This window comes from Pristiophorus japonicus, chromosome 5 (assembly GCF_044704955.1).
Source record: "Pristiophorus japonicus isolate sPriJap1 chromosome 5, sPriJap1.hap1, whole genome shotgun sequence".
NCBI lineage: Eukaryota > Metazoa > Chordata > Chondrichthyes > Pristiophoridae > Pristiophorus > Pristiophorus japonicus.
The window spans coordinates 38,624,113-38,646,109 of NC_091981.1; the positions used below are offsets into that span (position 1 = coordinate 38,624,113).

The 21,997-nt window shown below is 43.4% G+C and overlaps 1 protein-coding gene across 1 annotated transcript in view; it reads right to left on the reverse strand.

Moving 5' to 3' along the window:
- LOC139264299 (collagen alpha-6(VI) chain-like) overlaps positions 1 to 21,997 on the reverse strand; it is a 30,178-nt gene that overhangs the window by 6,788 nt on the left and 1,393 nt on the right. Inside the window, exons 2-5 of the mRNA XM_070880546.1 lie at positions 12,392 to 12,491; positions 8,391 to 9,059; positions 6,743 to 6,851; positions 6,603 to 6,655 (exon numbers count right to left, since the gene is read on the reverse strand). Coding sequence (XP_070736647.1) covers positions 6,603 to 6,655; positions 6,743 to 6,851; positions 8,391 to 9,059; positions 12,392 to 12,491 — 931 coding nt within the window. The remainder of the gene's footprint in view (positions 1 to 6,602; positions 6,656 to 6,742; positions 6,852 to 8,390; positions 9,060 to 12,391; positions 12,492 to 21,997) is intronic.

Below are 21,997 nucleotides of genomic sequence, written 5' to 3' on the forward strand. Positions count from 1 at the left end.
GTCCCGCCTGTGGAACTATTGATGGAGAGGCCTCAAAACTAGGCTCTCTCTAGTCCATCATGACCTTAACAATCACGTCGAAACTCGACTTCAACCCCAGCAGTGGTATCACGACTGCGCCGCAGTGTCACACAACATGTCTGTAAATGACCCAGTGTAGGTACTTAACCATGGTCAAGGGCCCAATTGGCTCCCGGGCAATATTACGGATAAGGAGGGTAACCGGGTGTATATGGTTAAGCTCAAGAATGGGCAGATGTGCAAGAAACACATTGATCAAATCAAGCTAAGACACACTAACGAACCGGAACAGTTGGAAGAAGACACTGCGAGCTTAGACGACCAACCAACTCACGTCCAGCCATCAGAAGAACCCACTGTGGTCAACGCCCAGCCCCAAGTTGTGAGAGAGTCGGAAAGCACTGGGATTGTACTGAGACGGTCAACCAGGGAGCAAAGGGCTCCGGACCATCTGAACTTGTATTATGGACTTGTGCTAAGAACCAGGGTGGGGGGGAGGCAGCGGAGAATGATATAATGTATGTACATAAGGTCTGCCCACCGACAGGGGGCACCACCGTCGGAGGTCCTGGGGTCATAGGTACACTCGTGCTGGGCCCAGTATATAATCTGAATTTCACCTTTGTATCTTCACTTCTGGAAGCCATTAAAGACTGACCAGGTTACACCAAGTCACTGGCTCACAGTACGGTGTTCATTGTATCATTTCATACACTACACAACCAAGCATAACTGCGAGTGTGGAGCAGACCGGAGTGTGAAAACAGCACGAGTGTGGAGCAGACCGGAGTGTGAAAACAGCACGAGTGTGGAGCTAGCCGCAGCAGCACCAACAGACCTGTGAGGGAGAGAAGTAAAAAGTATTCAAAGTATGGTGTCACAAGGAAGGAGGGAAGTTACTGATTGTTCCATGTTAAATCAATTGCAGGACAGAGAGTGAAATTTCTAAACAATCACAGGAAAGAAGTTAGATCAACATTCTTTGGAATGATTACCTCTCATTATTCTTTTTGATCTATGGAAGAATTGATTTATTAAGACAGCTAAAGACAGATTAATTTTTTCAATTACTGATGTTCTGATTTTAACTTCATTTATAATTATTCTATATTATTTAATTTTGTTTTAATAAAATTAATCTTGATTATATTGATTCTACTATTGTAGAATCCCTGTTGTAGTATTTACTATGTAAATTGAATTTCTTTTTTTTCCTACCCCGTGTCTATTTGGCTGCTGCTTCAGACCCGAGTCATTGACTTCCATTTCCTTCTTCCGCTTTTTCCTCTCTATCCCTCCCTGGTCAGTCTCTCCTGTCATCATGCCGCCTCTCATCTCTCCTCTCTCGTATATCTGTCCTCCCAAATCCCTACCCCAACCCTTCATAACTCTACAACCTTCCTACTCTCCTGCCGCTGTCGCTGACTTGACTCCCTTTTAGACAAGCCTGCAACTTCTCTCTGTGCCTCTCTTGGCAAACTCCAAAGGGCCCACCGTGGCACTTATCGTGGCTCCTCACAAGCAGCAACCCCAACTGTACTCTCTCACCGACCTCACTGCCCAGCTTGCCCAGGCGGGGCTAACTTTGCCAATCTCTTTCCCATCCAACTCATCCCTCCAAGCACAGACGCTGTGTATGCTGGCAGTGGATCAGCCATCACGGATCCTCTCCAGATCTCCTTGCCGAATGTCTGCTCACTTGTGAACAAGGCCTTTGCCATCCATGACCTTATCGACATCATGGCACTAACGGAAACTTGGCTGAGGAATAAAGACACATTACCTTTAATCAATGCCTCCCCTCCTAGCTATACCTTCCACCACTGGCCCCGCCCAGACCGCCGTGGTGGCGGTGCAGCTCTCATCACCAAATCATACCTTGGTCTGTCCCCCTACTCCTTCGGCACATTCTCCTCTTTTGAACATCTCACCTTATTCCATCCCTCACCTCTTCTAAAATTCTCGTTTTCTACCGCCCACCCAAGTACAACAAAAATGTTATCACGGATATATCCTCATTACTTTCCTCCCTCCGCCTATGCACTGAGAGACTTCTTATCCTCGTTGACTTCAACCTCCATCTCAATTCATCATGCTCTCTCTCCTCTGAGTTCACTATACCCTCCTGTCCTTTCTTAATCTCTCCCTCCATATAAATTCCTCAACCCATATCCATGGCCACCCCCTTGAACTTGCCATCTCTCGCAGCCTCGCTATTCCAACCTTGTCAATTAAAGAGAAGGCCACCTCTGACCATTTCCTTATATCGCTCTCGACCCACATCCCCCTTCCCCAATCCAAACCTACTTCCTTCTGCATCCACCCCTGGAAAAGACTCTCTCCAAACTCTCTTTCAACTGCACTTATCCACTCCAAACTTTCCAACCTTTGGCCCTCCTTTCACAATGACATTTCTGCAGCCACACTTTTATCATCACCTTTGGTGCCCTAGTCCTTATTAAAACCATTACTCTCTTCCACCCTGGCCGATCCCCCTGGTACAACCCTCATCTTCACTCCCTCAAGTCCAAAGGGCGCAGATTAGAACAGATGTGGTGGACAACTGGTTTGGCCATTCACCGCTAGATCATGCTCAAACACATAAAGCATTATCGGGTCCTACACTTATCTATATAAAACTGCTCACTATTCCAGGATCATACTGGAATGCAAAGATAACCCCAGGCTACTATTCTCCTCTTTTAACCATCTTCTTAAACTCCTCTCCCCTGTCCCCACCACACTCACCTCCAACAACAAGCATGAGGAGCTCATGGACTTCTTTGTCTCAAAGATTGCGACCATTTGATCAACTGCCTTTGCGAGTTTCCTTCCTTGCCCTAGCCCACCAGGCCAAACTTCATCCAAGGCTCCCACCTGGCCTAGCCTTAAACTCACATCTTTCTCTAGTTTCTCTTTGATCTCCCATCTTGACCTCTTCAAGTTCATCTTGTCCATTAGACCCACTTCCTGCTCCCTTGACTCTATTCCCACTAAACTACTGACCACTCAACTTCCTTTTTTGGCTCCCATGATAGCCAACATTGTTAACGGCTCTCTCTCCTCAGGTACTGTTTCCCTCTCCTTCAAATCTGCGGTCATCACCCCTCTCAAAACACCATCCCTTGGCCCCACCTCCAATTTCCCTTTCCTCTCCAACGAACTTGAACGAGTTGTCGCCTTCAAAATCCATGACCACCTTTCTCTGAATTCATTGTGTGAATCCCATGAATCTGGTTTTCGCCCCTGCCACAGTACCAAAACGGCTCTCATCAAAGTCATAAATGACATCCATTGTGACTGTGACAAAGGTAAACTAATCCTTCTCATCCTTCTGGATCTGTCTGCAGCCTTTGACACAGTTGACCACTCCATCCTTCTCCAATGCCTCTCCACCATCGTCCAGCTAAGTGGGCTGCATTCACCTGGTTCCATTCTTATCTATTGGACCTGGCCCAGAGGCGGCGAAGGTTAAACAGCTTCCCACTGTTTAGTTCCACTCCAGCGGGGAGCTTGTTGACTGAGATGGAGCATGGCAGCGAGGAAAATTGAGAAGAGGGTTGGGGCGATGATGCAGCCCTGTTTGACCCCGGTCCAGACATGGATTGGGTCTGTAATGGATTCTTTGGTAAGGATCACAGCCTGCATGTCGTCGTGGAGCAGGTGGAGGATGTTGACAAACTTTTGGGGGCATCCGAAACGGAGGAGGACGCTCCATAGACCCTCACGGTTGACAGTGTCAAAGGTCTTTGTAAGGTCGAAGCATGCCATGTATGCCATGGTGCTCTTCCCTGCAGCTCTCGCGCTGCAAAGATCACGTCTGTCGTGGCCCGTAGGGGATGAAATTCACACTGTGACTCCGGGAGGAGCTCGTCGGCTCAGGGAGAAGACAGTTGAGGAGGACTCTAGCAATAACTGTCCCAGTGGCTGATAGCAGGGAGATTCCTCTGCAGTTTCAGCAGTCGGACATGTCTCCTTTTTTAAAGATGATCACGATCACTGCATCTCTGAGGTCTCCCGGCATGCTCTCCTCCCTCCAGATGAGGGAGATGAGGTCATGTATTGGCGCCAACAGCGCCTCTCCGCCATACTTTAGTGTCTCAGCAGGGATTCCATCCGTTCCCATAACCTTGTTGTTCTGGAGCTGCCTTATGGCTTTTCCTACCTTGTGCGGCGGTGGGGTGTCCCAACCTCTGTCGTTGAGCTACAGTACGCGGACGACACCTGCGTCTGCGCACATTCAGAGACTGAACTCCAGGACATAGTCGACATATTTACCGAGGCGTACAAAAGCATGGACCTTACGCTAAACATCCATAAGACAGTGCCGCACAGCACTGCCCCCCAGTCATCAAGATCCACGGCGCGGCCCTGGACAACATGGTCCATTTTCCATACCTCGGGAGCCTTTCATCAACAAAAGCAGACATTGATGAGGAGATTCAACACCACCTCCAGTGCACCTGCCTGAGGAAAAGCATTTTTGGAAAACAGGCCCTCAAGCTCATAGTCTACAGGGACGTAGTAATACCAGCCCTCCTGTATGGCTCATGGACATGGACCATGTACAGTAGACACCTCAAGTCGCTGGAGAAATACCACCAACGATGCCTCCGCCAGATCCTACAAATCCCCTGCGAGGACAGACGCACCAACATCAGTGTTTTTGTCCAGGTCAACATCCCCAGCATTGAAGTACTGACCACACTTGATCAGCTCTGATGGGCAGGCCACAATGTCCGCATGCCAGACACGACACTCCCAAAGCAAGCGCTCTTCTCGGAACTTCTTCATGGCAAACGAGCCAATGGTGGACAGAGGAAACGTTATAAGGACACCCTCAAAGCTTCCCTGATAAAGTGCAACATCCCCTCCGACACCTGGGAGTCCCTGGCCAAAGACCGCCCTAAGTGGAGGGAGTGCATCAGGGAGGGCACTGAACACCTCGAGTCTCATTGCCGACTGCATGCAGAAGACAAGCACAAGCAGCGGGAAAAACGTACTGCAAACCTGTCCCACCCTCCCTTCCCTTCAATGGCTGTCTGTCCCACCTGTGGCAGGTAATGTGGCTCTCATATTGGACTGTTCAGCCACCTAAGGACTCATTCTAAGAGTGGAAGCAAGTCTTCCTCGATTCCGAGGGATTGCCGATGATCTTATCTATCTAATTGTAGCCAGAAAATCTCCTGCAATGGCTTCTTTTCCCACTCCCGCATTGTTACCTCTGGTGTCCCCCAAGGATTTATCCTTGGCCTCCTCTTATTTCTCATCTATATGCTGCCCCTTGGCGATATCATCCAAAAATATGGAGCCAGTTTCCAGATGTACGCTGATGACACCCAGCTCTACCTCTCCACCACTTTTCTCAATCCCTCCTTGGTCTCTAAATTGTCAGACTGCTTGTCCGACATCGAGTACTGGATGAGCAAAAATGTTATCCAATTAAATATTGGGAAGACCAAAGCCATTGTCTTTGGTACCCACCACAAACTGTGTTCCCTAACCACTGACTCTATCCCTCTCCCTAGTATCTATATCTAAGGCCAATGCCTCTCCACCATCATCCAGTTAGGTGGGACTGCACTCGCCTGATTCCATTCTTATCTATCTAATCCTAGCGAGAAAATCTCCTGCATTGTCACCTCTGGTGTCCCCCATGGATCTATCCTTGGCCCCCTCCTATTTCTCATCTCTCAGACTGTTCGCAACCTAGGCATCATATTTGACCCTGAAATTAGTTTCTGGCCACATATCCGCGGCATAACTAAAACCACCTTTTTCCACCTCCGTAACATTGCCCGCCTCCGCCCCTGCCTCAGCAACCCTCATCCATGCCTTTGTTATCTCCAGCCTTGCCTACTCCAACTCACTCCTGGCTGGCCTCCCACATTCTATACTATGTAAACTTGAGATCATCCAAAACTCGGCAGCCCGTGTGCTAACTCTCACCAAGTCACGATCATCCATCACCCCTGTGCTTGCTGACCTACATTGGCTCCTAGTTAAACAATGCCTCAATTTCAAAATTCTCATCCTTGTTTACAAATCCCTCCATGGCCTGCCTCTCCCTATCTCTGTAATCTCCTCCAGCCTCACAACCCCTTGAGATGTCTGCACTCCTCTAATTCGGCCCTCGTGAACATCCCTCATTATAACTGCTCAACCATCGGTGGCCGTGCCTTCAGCTGTTTGGACCCTAAGCTCTGGAACCTCTCCACCTCTCTTTCCTCCTTCAAGATGCTCCTTAAAACCTACCTCTTTAACCAAGCTTTTGGTCATCTGCCGTAATTTCTTCTTATGTGGCTCAGTGTCAAATTTATCGGTTTTGTCTTGGAACATTACCGTGAAGCGCCTTGGGATGCTTTACTACGTTAAAGGCGCTATATAAATAAAAGTTGCTGTTGTAGCCCAAGGCATAATTGACGACTGAGAAATACAATTTGCAACCAGCTTTTTGAGAGCGTATGACCTGCAGCCCAAGGCATAACTAATGACAGAGAGATACAATCTGCACCAAACAGTCTGCAGCATAGCATTACATTTTATCACTGATCACATAGACTTCTTTTCTCTTTACCTACCATAATTGTTGGTGTAACTCTGGGGTTTCTCAACATCTTCCTTAAAAACCACCCTGTAATGAAGAGGGAATATGTTATAAAGAACTTTTATAGTGGTTAAAAATGTTCAACATCTGGTAGTAGGTGTCTATAAAACATACAGCTCTAAACCAGAAGATGGTTCTGTTTCTGCTTCTTTTACTGTGTCCTGAGATTTTATTCCTCCGCATTTCTTCATTAGATCTGGAGGAGGATAGCTGTTGATTCCAGCTGTAAAATAAATAAAAAGCTTTAAATGGAATGAACTTTCTTAGTTATAAACACCTGGAATTTCTGCAAGGGTTCCTCCGATCTCCTACTGTAACATTGGTAGAAGGTGGCACCTCCAGGGTTTCTGTCGGAGTTATGGTGGGAGAGTGGGGAATCCCCGCCGAAAATTATCCCAAAATCTTTTCTTAGTTAAATAACCGATCGGTAATTTATTTGCATCTTCCGAGGACCAAAACAGAACATGAAATTGTATTTAAAACAAAAAATCTAAAATGTTATCAATAGTTAACAGTTTTTTAAATAATCATGAGAGATCTTTATTCTTATGCTAGACAGAATTCTGACAATATCTGAGGATATTTTCCTCTTTTGCTAAGAAATAACTCTTTCTGATTTTCGGGCGGGTGGCCAACTTCCAGCGCCCCGCCGGGAAATTTGGTGCCGGTTTGGACCGGCCGCAGGTAAGTGTGATTTTTTTTCTTCTTTTTTTGCAATTTATGTTGTGGTGGCATGAGTTAAGTATTGGGAATGTTTTTGGTGTTCTTTTTCAGGATTTTTTTCCCCCAGGCCTCTCTTAGGGAGCTTCAAAGTGGGCTGTTTAGCTCGGGATTTTCGCTTGCTCAGCCGGCCTAGCACCCAAGAAGTGTGCAATGCTTCCTTTAGCGCTCCACTCCACACTCAGGGCCCAGCTGATGAATTTTGTGGCTGAGGACACAAACCATTTCCCCGTGCAAACCTTACCGCCCTGCTGTCATTACCGCCTCGAAATGCCCAGAAATGAAAATCCAACCCAAAGTGTTTCACAATTCTAAACAAGGCCTTTGTTTTGACTAATTTACTTCTCCCCATTTCAGGCCATGAGCAAGACACAAACAAAAAGTCTGTTGCTGTTTTCTTGCTGATCTTGCTTGCCTACCAATTATTTAGTTTGAATTATTTACCCTATAATAATCACAAAGGACTTATTGATATCCACTTAAAGTAGAATGAAACAGTACTGGATTAGCTATTGTATTTATGCTCATTTTGTATGAAATAGATTGAGTAGATTGGGTCTTTACTCTTGAGTTTAGAAGAATGAGAGGTGATCTCATAGAAATATATAAGATTCTAAGGGGAGTTGACAGGGTAGATGCTGAGAGGGTGTTTCCCCCGGCTGGAGAGTCTAGAACTAGGGGGCATATTCTCAGGATAAGGGGTTGGTCATTTAAGATTGAGATGAGGAGGAATTTCTTCACTCAGCGGGTAGTGAATCTTTTGAATTTTCTACTCCAAAGGGCGATGGATGCTGAGTCATTGAGTATAGTCAAGGCTGAGATAGATAGATTTTTGGCTTCTAGGGGAATCAAGGGATAGGGAGATCAGGTAGGAAAGTGAAGATGAGGTCGAAGATCACCCATGATCTTATTGAAAGGCTGAGTAGGCTTGAGTATGGCCTACTTCTGCTCCAATTCTTATGTTCTTATGAAGTATAAATACTCCACATATCCAGTTATAGTTTTATTTGTAAACATTTAATTATATTGTTACTGCACTTACTTGCCAGGTTTTTCAGAAAAGCCACTGCAAACTTTTGTGCATATTCCATTTCAGCCTCCAGGGCTTTGTCCAGATGAACTAAATGTTGATCAAAAGGAAAACTGACAAACTCCTCCAGGACTTTGACATTAGTTACCTCTCCAAGGACCAATGTAAATATTGTGAAACCTTTACATTTTGCTCCTTGTGATAATTCCAGTAATTTTTTCTCATCAATACTTGTTTCCCCTGAAAATATTGTAAAGATAACCTTGTAAGTCTGCTGATTTGTGAGATTTAAGAAGAAATTCTTCAAGCTCCATTCAATAGTCCTGCCAATGCCAGAGGAACCCTCTAGCTGACTGGACGAGTCTTGGATGTGTCTCTTCTTTAGTGTTTTTGAGATATAATCCAAAATCCCAAACTCCAGGTTAAATGGATCTTTCCCATATCTTGGCGTGTAATTTGGTATGTGTTGTACAAGAGCCACCCTGGGATGAAGATTAGAGGCCTTTGGTTCTGTGAAACTTAGAAACTCATTAAGCATTGAGTTTAAGAAATGCTGAACCAATTCTGATTGCGTAGTTTCCATTTGCTCTAAGTCATCAACAACAAAAGCTATGTCCAAGTTTACTGGTAGAGGAGATGGCTGGGCATCTCCTAGACACAAGTCATCTGGTTCACATTGATCTGTAAAAGAAAAAATAGTTCTTCAGTTTCATTTTATTCCTTTTCATCTATGAATTAATTTTTAAAATTTACTTCACTAAAACATTCTTCTTCTTCTTCTTAGGCGGTCCTTCGTATCGAGGATGACTTGCTTCCACACCAAAAAGGGAATGAGTTCACAGGTTTACAATGAGGGACCTGATATTCCAGGTCCCGAACTACATATTGAAGGGTGGAAGATGAAAAAACTAAAACATTACAAATGGTTTAGCTTCATATCATGAACTAATGTTGTAGTGTATATCCAGAGTCATTGCTCAGTCTCACCTTTGGAGTGAAGCAGAGTGAAACTCTCTGTAGGAGAAAGTCTCACTCTGCTTCTCTGGAGTAAAGTTGGGCACTAACTCTAGATTTACATTGCAGCAACTTACTGTTGGTGCAAAACTATCTGCTTCACAGCAACATTATGGATGCACTCTAAGTTAACAAAGGATAGCAGGCTCCTTTGCTGGCTCACAATAACAACATTTGCATGTATATGCACTATGCACTGTTTTTTTTACATCAAAATCTTGAAGCATTTTACACTGTGATCTTTTTTAAAGGGTACTGATTATTCTTAGATGTTTAAACACAACCCAGCAATGCCCTTACAAACAGCCTTGAAATATTTGCCAGTTAGTCTGTTTTTAGGGGCTATTGGTTGATGGCCCAGACACGGATAATTTCCCGCTTTTCTCCATTGATTGCCACGGGACTTTTAATGCACACGTAAAGAGGCAGATTGGATTTCTGTTTAACATCTCATCTGAAGGGCATCACCTCCAACTATGCAGTGCTCCCTTAGTATACCACTGAGAGCACTGGCCTAGATTATATACCCAACCCTGGTGTGGGATTTCCTTCGAACCCAAATGTTACCAAGCAAAAGAACGCTGATAGCTGAAACACAGAAGCCAGGAGATTTCAGGATGTGATCTCCGGCTGGTGCTGATTTAGCTGATCTTTGTTTGGACAATGGTAGAGGTGCCACAACTGACCCACGAACCCTTGGAATATGAAGGGGGAAATCATCTGGAGTTTCTACTTTGGGTTATTTTCCAGTGACCCATGGAAAGGGTGAGGACATTACCAGGCTCAGCTACAGTGCCTTCTGAGGTCAAATAATAGGTTCACTCATGAGAATGCATACTCGGGCAAGGTACTAGAAGGTGGTAAGCACCTGTGAGAATGTATTTCTACAAGTCAATGCCTTCAGGAGAAGATGGAAGAAAGTTTGCAGGAAATGGAGAAAAAAGCTCACCATGGATTAGGAAAGATACAAGTCTGTCATTGATGTTTTATAATATTTTACTGTTTTCAATTATGCAGTTTAAAACTCATTCAACAGATTAATTGCTTTCCTGTAATTGATGCCTCAGTTGGTTCTCTTTTCCTTTCTATTTTTCCAATCTTATAAAAATACCTGTTTTTCTCTTAGACTTCAGTCTAATGCAAAACACACACCCAAAACATTATAATCCGTCGTTTCTCTATACAGACACTGACTGACCCGATCTGTGTTTACAGAATTTATTTTTTTATTTCAGATTTACACTGTTTGCAGTTTTTCCTTTTTTATTTTTAAATACATTCCATGTGGGAAGGGAAGACCTTGAGACAATCACTATCACTAGGGGGGTAGTGCTGGACAGGCTAATGGGACTCAAGGTAGACAAGTCCCCTGGTCCTGATGAAATGCATCCCAGGGTATTAAAAGAGATGGCAGAAGTTATAGCAGATGCATTCGTTATAATCTACCAAAATTCTCTGGTCTCTGGGGAGGTGCTATCGGATCAGCTAATGTAACGCCTCTGTTTAAAAAGGGGGGCAGACAAAAGGCAGGTAACTATAGGCCGGTCAGTTTAACATCTGTAGTGGGGAAAATGCTTGAAACTATCATTAAGGAAGAAATAGCGGGACATCTAGATAGGAATAGTGCAATCAAGCAGACGCAACATGGATTCATGAAGGGGAACTCATGTTTAACTAATTTACTGAAATTCTTTGAGGATATAACGAGCATGGTAGATAGATGGATGTGGTGTATTTAGATTTCCAAAAGGCATTCGATAAGGTGCCACACAAAAGGTTACTGCAGAAGATAAAGGTACGCGGAGTCAGAGGAAATGTATTAGCATGGATCGAGAATTGGCTGGCTAACAGAAAGCAGAGAGTCGGGATAAATGGGTCCTTTTCGGGTTGGAAATCGGTGGTTATTGGTGTGCCACAGGGATAGGTGCTGGGACCACAACTGTTTACAATATACATAGATGACCTGGAAGAGGGGACAGAGTGTAGTGTAACAAAATTTGCAGACGACACAAAGATTAGTGGGAAAGCGTGTTGTGTAGAGGACACAGAGAGGCTGCAAAAAGATTTAGATAGGTTAAGCGAATGGGCTAAGGTTTGGCAGATGGAATACAATGTCGGAAAATGTGAGGTCATCCACCTTGGGGAAAAAAAACAGTAAAAGGGAATATTATTTGAATGGGGAGAAATTACAACATGCTGCGGTGCAGAGGGACCTGGGGGTCCTTGTGCATGAATCCCAAAAAGTTAGTTTGCAGATGCAGCAGGTAATCAGGAAGGTGAATGGAATGTTGACCTTCATTGCGAGAGGGATTGAGTACAAAAGCAGGGAGGTCCTGCTGCAACTGTACAGGGTATTGGTGAGGCCGCACCTGGAGTACTGCGTGCAGTTTTGGTCACCTTACTTAAGGAAGGATATACTAGCTTTGGAAGGGGTACAGAGACGATTCACTAGGCTGATTCCGGAGATGAGGGGGTTACCTTATGATGATAGATTGAGTAAACTGGGTCTTTACTTGTTGGAGTTCAGAAGGATGAGGGGTGATCTTATAGAAACATTTAAAATAATGAAGGGGATAGACAGGATAGAGGCAGAGAGGTTGTTTCCACTGGTCTGGGAGGCTAGAAGTAGGGGGCACAGCCACAAAATACAGGGGAGCCAATTTAAAACCGAGTTGAGAAGGAATTTCTTCTCTCAGAGTGTTGTGAATCTGTGGAATTCTCTACCCAAGGAAGCAGTTGAGGCTAGCTCATTGAATATATTCAAATCACAGATAGATAGATTTTTAACCAATAAGGGAATTAAGGGTTACGGGGAGCGGGCGGGTAAGTGGAGCTGATTCCACGGCCAGATCAGCCATGATCTTGTTGAATGGTGGAGCAGGCTCGAGGGGCTAGATGGCCTACTCCTGTTCCTAATTCTTATGTTCTTATGTTAGAAATAACATAATTTCAAATACTCCAGGGCATTTAATTAATATACCATAATTTTTAAAACATACCAAAGCACAGTCTGCACTTCAGGAGTCTCTGTAATAATTCCTCGGAGTCTCGTTGCTGACTTGGCAGTACAAATACTTCAACCGCTGCTTCAGTATTGACCTTGGTTAAATAATTTGAAAGAAATGCAAAATTCAGGAATAATATTTCCAAAGTCCGTAAACATTAATTATTTGAAATTGGTTTAATAAGCTAAGTTCATGTACTCTGTCAGGAGAAAATCAAAGACTAATTATAACAGAAGATCATTAAGTCCAACTAACGGGGACTAATTATTCAATAATCAGATACATATTAATATAAAATAAAATAACTGCAAAATAAAGCACAGTAAGTACTTAGTAAATTGATTAGTAAACTGTTTTACATAAATGTAAGACTGTACTTTAAGAAGAAATGGATTCCTTGCTTAGAGTGGAGTAATTCTAATTCTCTAAAAAGGTCTCCTACATATACCATGGGTATAGTCCTAAGAATGTGCTTGCTAACCATAACAAGTGGTTTGGATCTAGAGTTCTGCTAATATTGGGGGCCATTTCATTACCATTTCCAACAAGAGCCATTCAACTACATATTGACCACAAAAGCAACCGATTGCTGTAAAAACCCAACTGGTTTACCAATGACCTTCAGAGAAGGGAACCTGCCACCTCTACCCAGTCTGACTTTAGTTACACTCTATGTGGTTGCTTCTTAATGCCTCCTGATATGAAACTTGAGATCGCAAATAGGACCGACTTTGGCTAAAGACAGATCATCGTCTTATCCTTTAAAATCCAAGCTTGCCACAAGTGGGACAGATCCGTTTTGAACCTACATAGCTGATGAAGCATGAAATGACACAAATATCTTTTTCAATTTACTGGCTGTTTTTCATATTGATGAAAGTAAAAAAAATAAAGTTGCAATTCTTCATCCTGCATACTTGTGCAACAGTTTCCTATCCATATCTTTCTAGGCATGATTCAACTCATCAAAGAAGTGTAAAAGATAACTAAACCAGCAGACAAGAGTAGTCTAATAGATGTAGTGCACTGGATCTTCATATTGGACTAGTAGGAAAAGAATGGGGGTCAATTTGTCCCGTTGGACTGAATGTTGGATTTGCAACAGAAAAGAGAGGTGATAAATGATAAATGTTTTGCCTGGGGAAAAAACAATTGGTGATATTTCACAAGGATCTGTTGTGCAACCCATGGCTGTGAATGGAGGCAGTGGTATCTTTAATACTCTTAGTAAATCTGATGATACAAAGCATTGTCAGTAGGTAACTGGTAGGAAAGAGATAGATTATCTTCTGAGACTTGGATGCATTATATAGATCAGTTGATATGGTAGATTGATTGTAATTTGATGAGGTTTAGAGTAGCTACGGAAAAAGACAAGGAAAAATCAAATCTGAAAATATTCAACTAGAGGAGGGCTAATATTAGTGACTTATAAAAGGGATCTGGTTCAAGTGGATTGGAATCAAAGTTTGGCCAGACAAAATAGTAAATGAACAATGGGAGATTTTCAAAGAAGAGATAATTCTGATACAGACTAGACACATTCACATGAGGGGGGAAGGAAGGATATCCAAAACTAAACTCCCTGGATGATTAAAGGTATGGGGCTAGAATTTCCCCAAAGCCCGCCAGCATATGATTGACATCCAAAAAACCACTAAGGTTGGGAAGATTATCGCCGGCGAAAACTTCCCGAAAATTTTTTTTTAATCCGCTCAGTGAAAAATATGGGGCTAGACTTTCCACTTGGTGGCTAAGGTAAAAAAAAATGGGCCTTGTTCCAGCAATACGGGACGTATCGCCCGTGCTGATAGCCGGCTCAAGGCCCATTTTTTGTTTGCGATTTTTCACTCGGCCTTACCCCAGCGATGTCAAATGGGCGATGTGATTTCTCGGCAATCTCATGATCGCTCAAAGAAAATGGAAGTGAATGAAAAAAGAAGCTTCTCTAGCAACGCATTACTGCGCATGTGCAGGTTGATTTTTTTTTTCAGGTTGATGCTCTTTACCGCATTTTGAGAGGTCAAGGGTCTTCACACATGCTCAGAAGCTCTGTGTGGGGCAGGAGAGAGAGAGAGCGAGAGAGAGAGAGAGAGAGAGGAGAAAGGAAGCAGGTATTTTGACAAAGCCTTAATTCATATCAATTTAAAGAATGAAGGGATCTGTAGAGAGGCGAAGGGCCAAGCCCTTCAGCGAGGAGGCCAATGAGGCCCTAGTTAACAGTGTTAGCTCGGGTGGGCATGGGAAACCTCCACCCCGTGCATATCGGAGGATTTGGGCAGAGATTGCCGATGTGGTCACGTCGGCATCTAATGAAACGCGGACACCGGACCAGTGCCGCAAAAGATGGAACAGTCTACTGGCGGCTGCCAGAGTAAGTTGAAATTTATATTTGAAATCATCCATATTTATTATTTAATGAGGTATGGAAATTCTAATTAGAATCTGCAATGTTATCTCGTAATCTTTAAGCATAACTAAATAACTAAATTAGGATTAAATTATGATTACATTTATGCACTGCAACATAAATTTGAATGTTACAGTATGAAATAGCTTATTCTTATGCAATGTAGTACAAACTTGTAATTGAACTTATAAATCTGTCAGGCTTAAATGTTTATTGCCAAATCCATTTGCTTAGGCCATGCAATGTTACCTTATCTATTAAAGAAGAAGATATCTATCAACCAGCCGGAGCAACGCAGGACGGGCGGGGGCTGTGTCATGCTGCAGTCACTCACCGCCTACGAGGAGCTTGCAGTGGCCTTGGTGGGGCCAGAAAGCCATTCGGTCACAACCCGTGGTGTGGCCGAACCCACCTTAGAGTCACGTGAGTAATGAGAACTGTGCATTGTGCAATGTGTGAATCATTAGTAAATATTTGTTACGCGGGTAATCCTATGCAATGATACTTTAATTTGATATATAATTGAGTTATACTATTGAGATGTACTATTGATCTTCAAATGAGGTCATGGTAGGCCTGGTGAGCGCTTGTGCATATGGGCTAATGGTAATGTTTTGAGTTTATAACTTCCATTTGTCTTTCAAAGGTCAATAAGTATTACTGGAGTCAGCGGACACGTCCACTGAACATTCAGGAACCTCCCAGGATGAAGAGCCAGTGGAGGAGCCAGTGCAGACTCCTGCTGCTGCTGTGTGTGAGCAGGAGGAGGAGGAGGAGGAGGAGGAGGAAGAACCGGAGATTTTTTTTGTACGGGGGGAACAACATGTGGCCATCTCTTTTGAGATAGATGAGGCACCTGAACCAAGCGGTGTGCAGGTGGTGATGCCAAGGCGCGTGACATTGCAGATGCTGACCCCACGGCGGTCCGGTCAGCGTGATATGCACTCACCTGCCACGGAGGACCAGACAGAGAGCTTACTATCCCTGTGCAGGGAGACGGTCGTGATTGGTCACGACCTTATCCAAGGGTTCGCGGTTTCTCAGCCAATTGGAGCCAGTTCTCCACAACCTGGAGCGAGTTCTGCTTGTGCTTCTGCTCGGGAGACGTTGGAGGCGAACAGGGAGCAGACAGTCGCAACAAATGCCCTATGGCATGCGTTGCTGGCTGGACACGGCGCTGCATCCCAAGGTGTCGTGTCCACTCGCAGCGAGACCCCAAACACACAAGCGAGTACAGAGGACACAGTTTCTCCTGACTTGGAAGTAGAGCCTGAGGCTTCTGCTTCCACTCCGTTACCTCCACCATGGCAGGAAGTCTTGCCGTCCCACTCTGCATGACGTCTTGGTGTCGGTCTGCCAAAACGGGTGGGTGGGGTGCGAACACGGGGCGGGACAGGATTTGGAGGGAAACGTGGCCACAGGTAGGGAGGGGGGACTGCTTTTCAATAGTTCTGTTGTTCCATAAATGTTCACTTGTTACTATCACTTTATTATCTCTTGTTATTGTTACTAAATTGGGCACTTGTTATCAATACTTACATGTTCACTTGTTATCATTACTTAACTGTTCACTTGTCATTCTTACTGAAATGGTCACTTATTATCATTACTGAAATGGTCACTTGTTATTATTGCCTAAATGGTCACTTGTTATCATCACTTAAATGGTCACTTGTTATCATTACTTAGAAGTTCACTTGGTATCATTACTTAAATGGTCACTTGTTATTATTACATAAATGGTCACTTGTTATCAACACTTAAATGATCACTTGTTATCATTACTTAAATGGCCACTTATTATTAATACTTAAATGTTCAATTTCTTCTTCTTCAAACGTTTTGGGGGTTTTGAGGGAATGGTGGGTTGGTGCAGGGGGTGGGTGGTTGGAGGGAGGGTGTTGTTCATTAGTTCTTAAAAAAAAATTTGTTTCTTAATAAAAAAAAAAGTTTCTCTACAACTTTTGCACCTTCTCTCTTAGTTACATAAGTTTTACAACATACAATTTTTCATGCATATTTGTTTGTTCATTCTTTTTCCCCACAGAAATGAAACTTTTGATTAACCGTAACTGTAATTGAACGTTTGAATATCAACAATAATAATTTATGCAAAGCGTTCATTAATGAGCTGCTGACACAAAAGCTTAGCGGTCGTGTAACTGCCATTGGCTACTGGTCTTCGGGAAAGGTGAGGTGGTACCGGTGCTAGATCGCCAGGCTGATTAAGCTCCCCTAGGTCCTCGCCTGCGTCCTCTCCCGCCTGTTCCTCCTCTTCATCCTCGCCGGCTGCCTCTTCTGTCTCATCTCCTTCTGGAGGTGGACCTGCAGCATAATCTGGCATTATTTGTCCTCTCTTTATAGCTAGGTTATGCAGCATGCAACACACCACATTAAACTCTGCTACCTGATCAGGGTGGTACTGGAGGCTGCCTCCGGAATGATCCAGGCATCTGAAGCGCTGCTTTAGGACTTCAATTGTCTTTTCAACGATGTTGCGAGTCGCTATGTGACTTTCATTATACCGTTTCTGTGCTTCAGTGACAGGATTACGCAGCGGGGTCATGAGCCAACTGGCAAGGCCATATCCTTTATCCCCCAGCATCCAACCGTGACCTTCTGGCTGATTGGCAAACAGGTCAGGGATAGCACTTTCACGTAAGATGTGTGCATCATGGATGATGCCAGGAAATGTAGCATTTACTGTCATAATTGCTTGATTGTGGTCGACAACAAGCTGCACATTTAGTGAGTGGAACCCCTTTCTGTTACGAAACAGCTCTGCATTCTTTAAGGGTGCTTTCAGGGCAATGTGCATGCAGTCTCTGCACCTTGGGGAAGTCTGCTATTCTCGAGAAACCCAAAGCCCTCTCGGTCTGTGTCACCCTGGTCATTGGGAAGCTTACGAAGTCCATCCTGCGAGCGTAAAGGGCTTCAGTCACCTGTCGAATACAGCAGTGTGTAGCGTGCTGAGAGTTATGGCAGATGTCGCCAGCTGAAGCCTGAAAAGATCCCGATGCATAAAAGGCTAGGGCAGCAGTAACCTTCACCTCAACGGACAGTACGGTTCTGATGCCGCTGGAAGGCTGCAGATCATCCTTGATGAGTTGACATATGTCGTCGATGACCTCCTTCCGGAATCGCAGCCTCCTAAGACAAGCATTTTCAGACAAGTTCAGATAGAATTGCTTTTCCAAGTACCTTCGTTGGCTGTATGGTCTCCTTCTCTATCTTCGTCTCCGTCTATGCATTTTTCTGCCACCTCTTCGATTGATCCTTTCAGTAACCAGTGTGTGAGCAGTTGCAATTAAAGGCAGGGAAAGCATGGGCCCCATCACTATCGATAATTACTTTCACTAATTTTAATAATCTCTCTACTCTATACTCTCTAATCACTGTAGTCTGCCCTCTCTGTACTCTCTAAGCTGTATACCAGTCAGTTTGATAGGCCCCAATAATATCATTACATAACTTCACTATGTAAAAGCTATTTACAAAATAATTCCAATATACGAGATCTATTCAGCATAAATAAGTTGATAATACCTATTTATATTCCCTGTCCCAAATTTCTGAGTACAATTTTCTTATATTTTACTCTCTAAATGACTCACAACTAATTCTCCACCCTGCCTCCAAAGTTCAAAATGGCGTCTGTAGTGCCCATTTCCTTCTCTTAGGCCCTGAAAAAGCAAGTATTTTTCAGCACTCTTTTGGGCCTTGCATCAGTCCAGCGAAGTGCATGCTAGGTGCCGAAACTTGGGATGGGCCTTGTGTGGGCAATCATTTGGGCAATCATCTCGGCGATCAAAGTGGAAACTTAGGCACCTGTTTTTCCGGCGATGTTTTGGGCCTAGTTTCCACTTTTTGCTCAAAATGGGCGATAGAGGTCCGTTTTGGGCGATAGATGTGCCATAGATGGGCAATGTGAAGTGGATAGTCTAGCCCATGGGCCTTGTACCGCCATCTGGCGAAAAAGTGCAATTTCGGCTAGATTGGATGGTGCCAAAAGAAAATGGGCGATAAATTTAAAAAATCTGTAAAAATGTATCCCGAGGCTACGGGTTGAGCCTAGCACGAGAAAAAGATTTAAATAATTTTTTTTTAAATCTGACAAAATCAAAAAAAATTCCCAACACGTTTTTAAATTAAATCACTACAACAGATTTTGAAAATAAATAGTTAAAAAAAAAATCACTTACCTTTTTCTTGCAGACCAACTTACCTACTGCCCAGCTCCGCTGATCCTCATGGGCGTTTAGAATTTTTCTTTATATATGGATATATATATATATGTATATATCCATATATAAATATATATACTTACCTACGGTTCCCCGCTCAGCCAAAAATCACGCCAGGGTGATCTGTAGATGGTGCACGCTGGTGGTCTGCTCCCCAGCGGGACTTCAAAACCGCCGGCATGTCTCAGTTGGGGAAATTTTCACCGACTCGGTTCTTGCCCAAAACAGCCAATACCACCGAGAAACCGGGCGGTGAACCAGTGCAAATACTAGCCCATAGAGATTAGAATGAAATAGATAAAGGAAGCTTATGACAAAAATGTCAGTTTTATAATTCAGTAGCGAACCAAGCTGAATACAAAAAGTACAGGGGAGAACTGAAAAAGGAAATAAGGGAGCAAAGAGAGTGAATGAGAATAGATTAGTGGGTAACATAAAAGGCAATCCACAAATTCTTTATAAATACATAAATAGTAAAAGGGTAGTCAAAGGAAGGGTGGAGCCGATTAGGAACCAAAAAGGTCATCTTCTTATGGAGGGAGAGGTCATGACTGAGGTACTAAATGAGTACTTTGCAATGTCTTCACTAAAGAAGAGGATGTTGCCAATGCCAATTGATGAAATATGGATAAGGGTGTGTATATGGACTTCCAAAATGCATTTGATAAAGTACCACATAATAGACTTGCTAGCAAAATTAAAGCTCATGGGATACATGGCTGCGTGATTATAAACATGGCTAAGGGACAGAAAGCAGAGAATAGTGGTAAACGGTTTTTCAGACTGGAGGGAAGTGTGCTGTGATGTCCCCCAGGGGTCAGTATTGTGCCATTAGTCTTTTTGATATATATTAATGACCTGGACTTGGGTATACAGGGCATAACTTCAAAGTTTGCAGATCACACTAAACCTGGAAATGTAATAAACAGTAAGGAAGGTAATAACAGACTTCAGGAGGACATAGAAAGACTTGCTTGATTCCATCCCCTGTCCCCACACACATCCCCAATAGAGGTGAAGGAAGGAATTTAGAGTTCCTTAAAATTGGGGGCGGTAATGCATGGCAGTCCATGATAGAATGGTCATATATGAATGGAGCCATGGATTCTGAATGGAGCATCACTGATGCGATGCATGTTCTTTTCTCACTTTAGATGTTTTCATATTCATAAGGTTTATCCTAGATCAGACTTGTTCCTTCTTCTTAGGCTTGGAATCTTGTAATTTACTTTGCTCATATTCTGAGCCACAAAACTCAGCAAGTTGCTTTTCAAGTTTGACTCAGAAGCTACTGGAGTGCTGATCTAAAAGGGTGCTGAGAATATTCATGGCTACCTTACTGGAACTTTGCCAATCAAATGCAGTCACTGCCTTTTATTAGAGTGTATTGAAATGAAACCCTCTGTTATAAGATCTCTGCAGGAATCACCAATGTCAATCAGGTTAAGGAGTCAGAGCAATCTTGCGATGAATTATAATCCTTTAGAGAAGTGTCAACTGTATCAAAATATGAATCACTTTGGGGGTAAAGAGAGGAGTAAGGGGCTTACCATTATTTACCAACCTCAGGAGAACAAAGTGAAAAAGTAATGGTATCTGAGTTGATTATAGTACTTTCATAAAAATTAGTTAGTAAAATGGTGTGTGCAGGAATATTGACAATGAGAACATTTATAGGTTGAAGGAACTTGTATAGGAAGGACAGTCCTCATACTGCACAAAGGAGCTAAACTGTTTGCATAAAATTCCAATGGAATTAATTTAAACTATATTCATTGGTGGGAGGAGATAATCCTTTAGTAGATATCGATGACTGTGGCCAATGAGGTATGGGAAGGTGTTGTTCAGTGCAAAGATAGGAATGCAAGTATAACAAAAAAAAACAAATAGGGGAAGAAGGATGTTGAAGAAAAATGTTTGTAGAGTAATGCAAGAAACAATAGGAATAAGCCAATGAAAATATTGACATTTTTAGCATCACCAAAATATGACTGTGAGATAGACATGAGATGATGCTAAAATGATTCTCAAAGATGAAGCTGGATGTAGGACTGCTGTTACTATCAATGCAGAATATTAATGCTGTCAAGAGCGCATATGTAACAACAGAAAGAGAGACAACAGAAATAATCTGTATAGAGTGATGAATGCAAAATAATAACTGGCAACTGCTATCATAGAAACATAGAAAATAGGTGGAGTAGGCTATTCGGCCCTTCTAGCCTGCACCGCCATTCAATGAGTTCATGGCTGAACATTCAACTTCAGTACCCCATTCCTGCTTTCTCGCCATACCCCTTGATCCCCCTAGTAGTAAGGACCTCATCTAACTCCTTTTTGAATATATTTAGTGAATTGGCCTCAACAACTTTCTGTGGTAGAGAATTCCACAGGTTCACCACTCTCTGGGTGAAGAAGTTCCTCCGCATCTCGGTCCTAAATGGCTTACCCCTTATCCTTAGACTGTGACCTCTGGTTCTGGACTTCCCCAACATTGGGAACATTCTTCCTGCATCTAACCTGTCTAACCCTGTCAGAATTTTAAATGTTTCTATGAGGTCCCCTCTCATTCTTCTGAACTCCAGTGAATACAAGCCCAGTTGATCCAGTCTTTCTTGATAGGTCAGTCCCGCCATCCCGGGAATCAGTCTGGTGAACCTTCGCTGCACTCCCTCAATAGCAAGAATGTCCTTCCTCAGGTTAGGAGACCAAAACTGTACACAATATTCCAGGTGTGGCCTCACCAATACCCTGTACAACTGTAGCAACACCTCCCTGCCCCTGTACTCAAATCCCCTTGCTATGAAGGCCAACATGCCATTTGCTTTCTTAACCGCCTGCTGCACCTGCATGCCAACCTTCAATGACTGATGTACCATGACACCCAGGTCTCTTTGCACCTCCCCTTTTCCTAATCTGTCACCATTCAGATAATAGTCTGTCTCT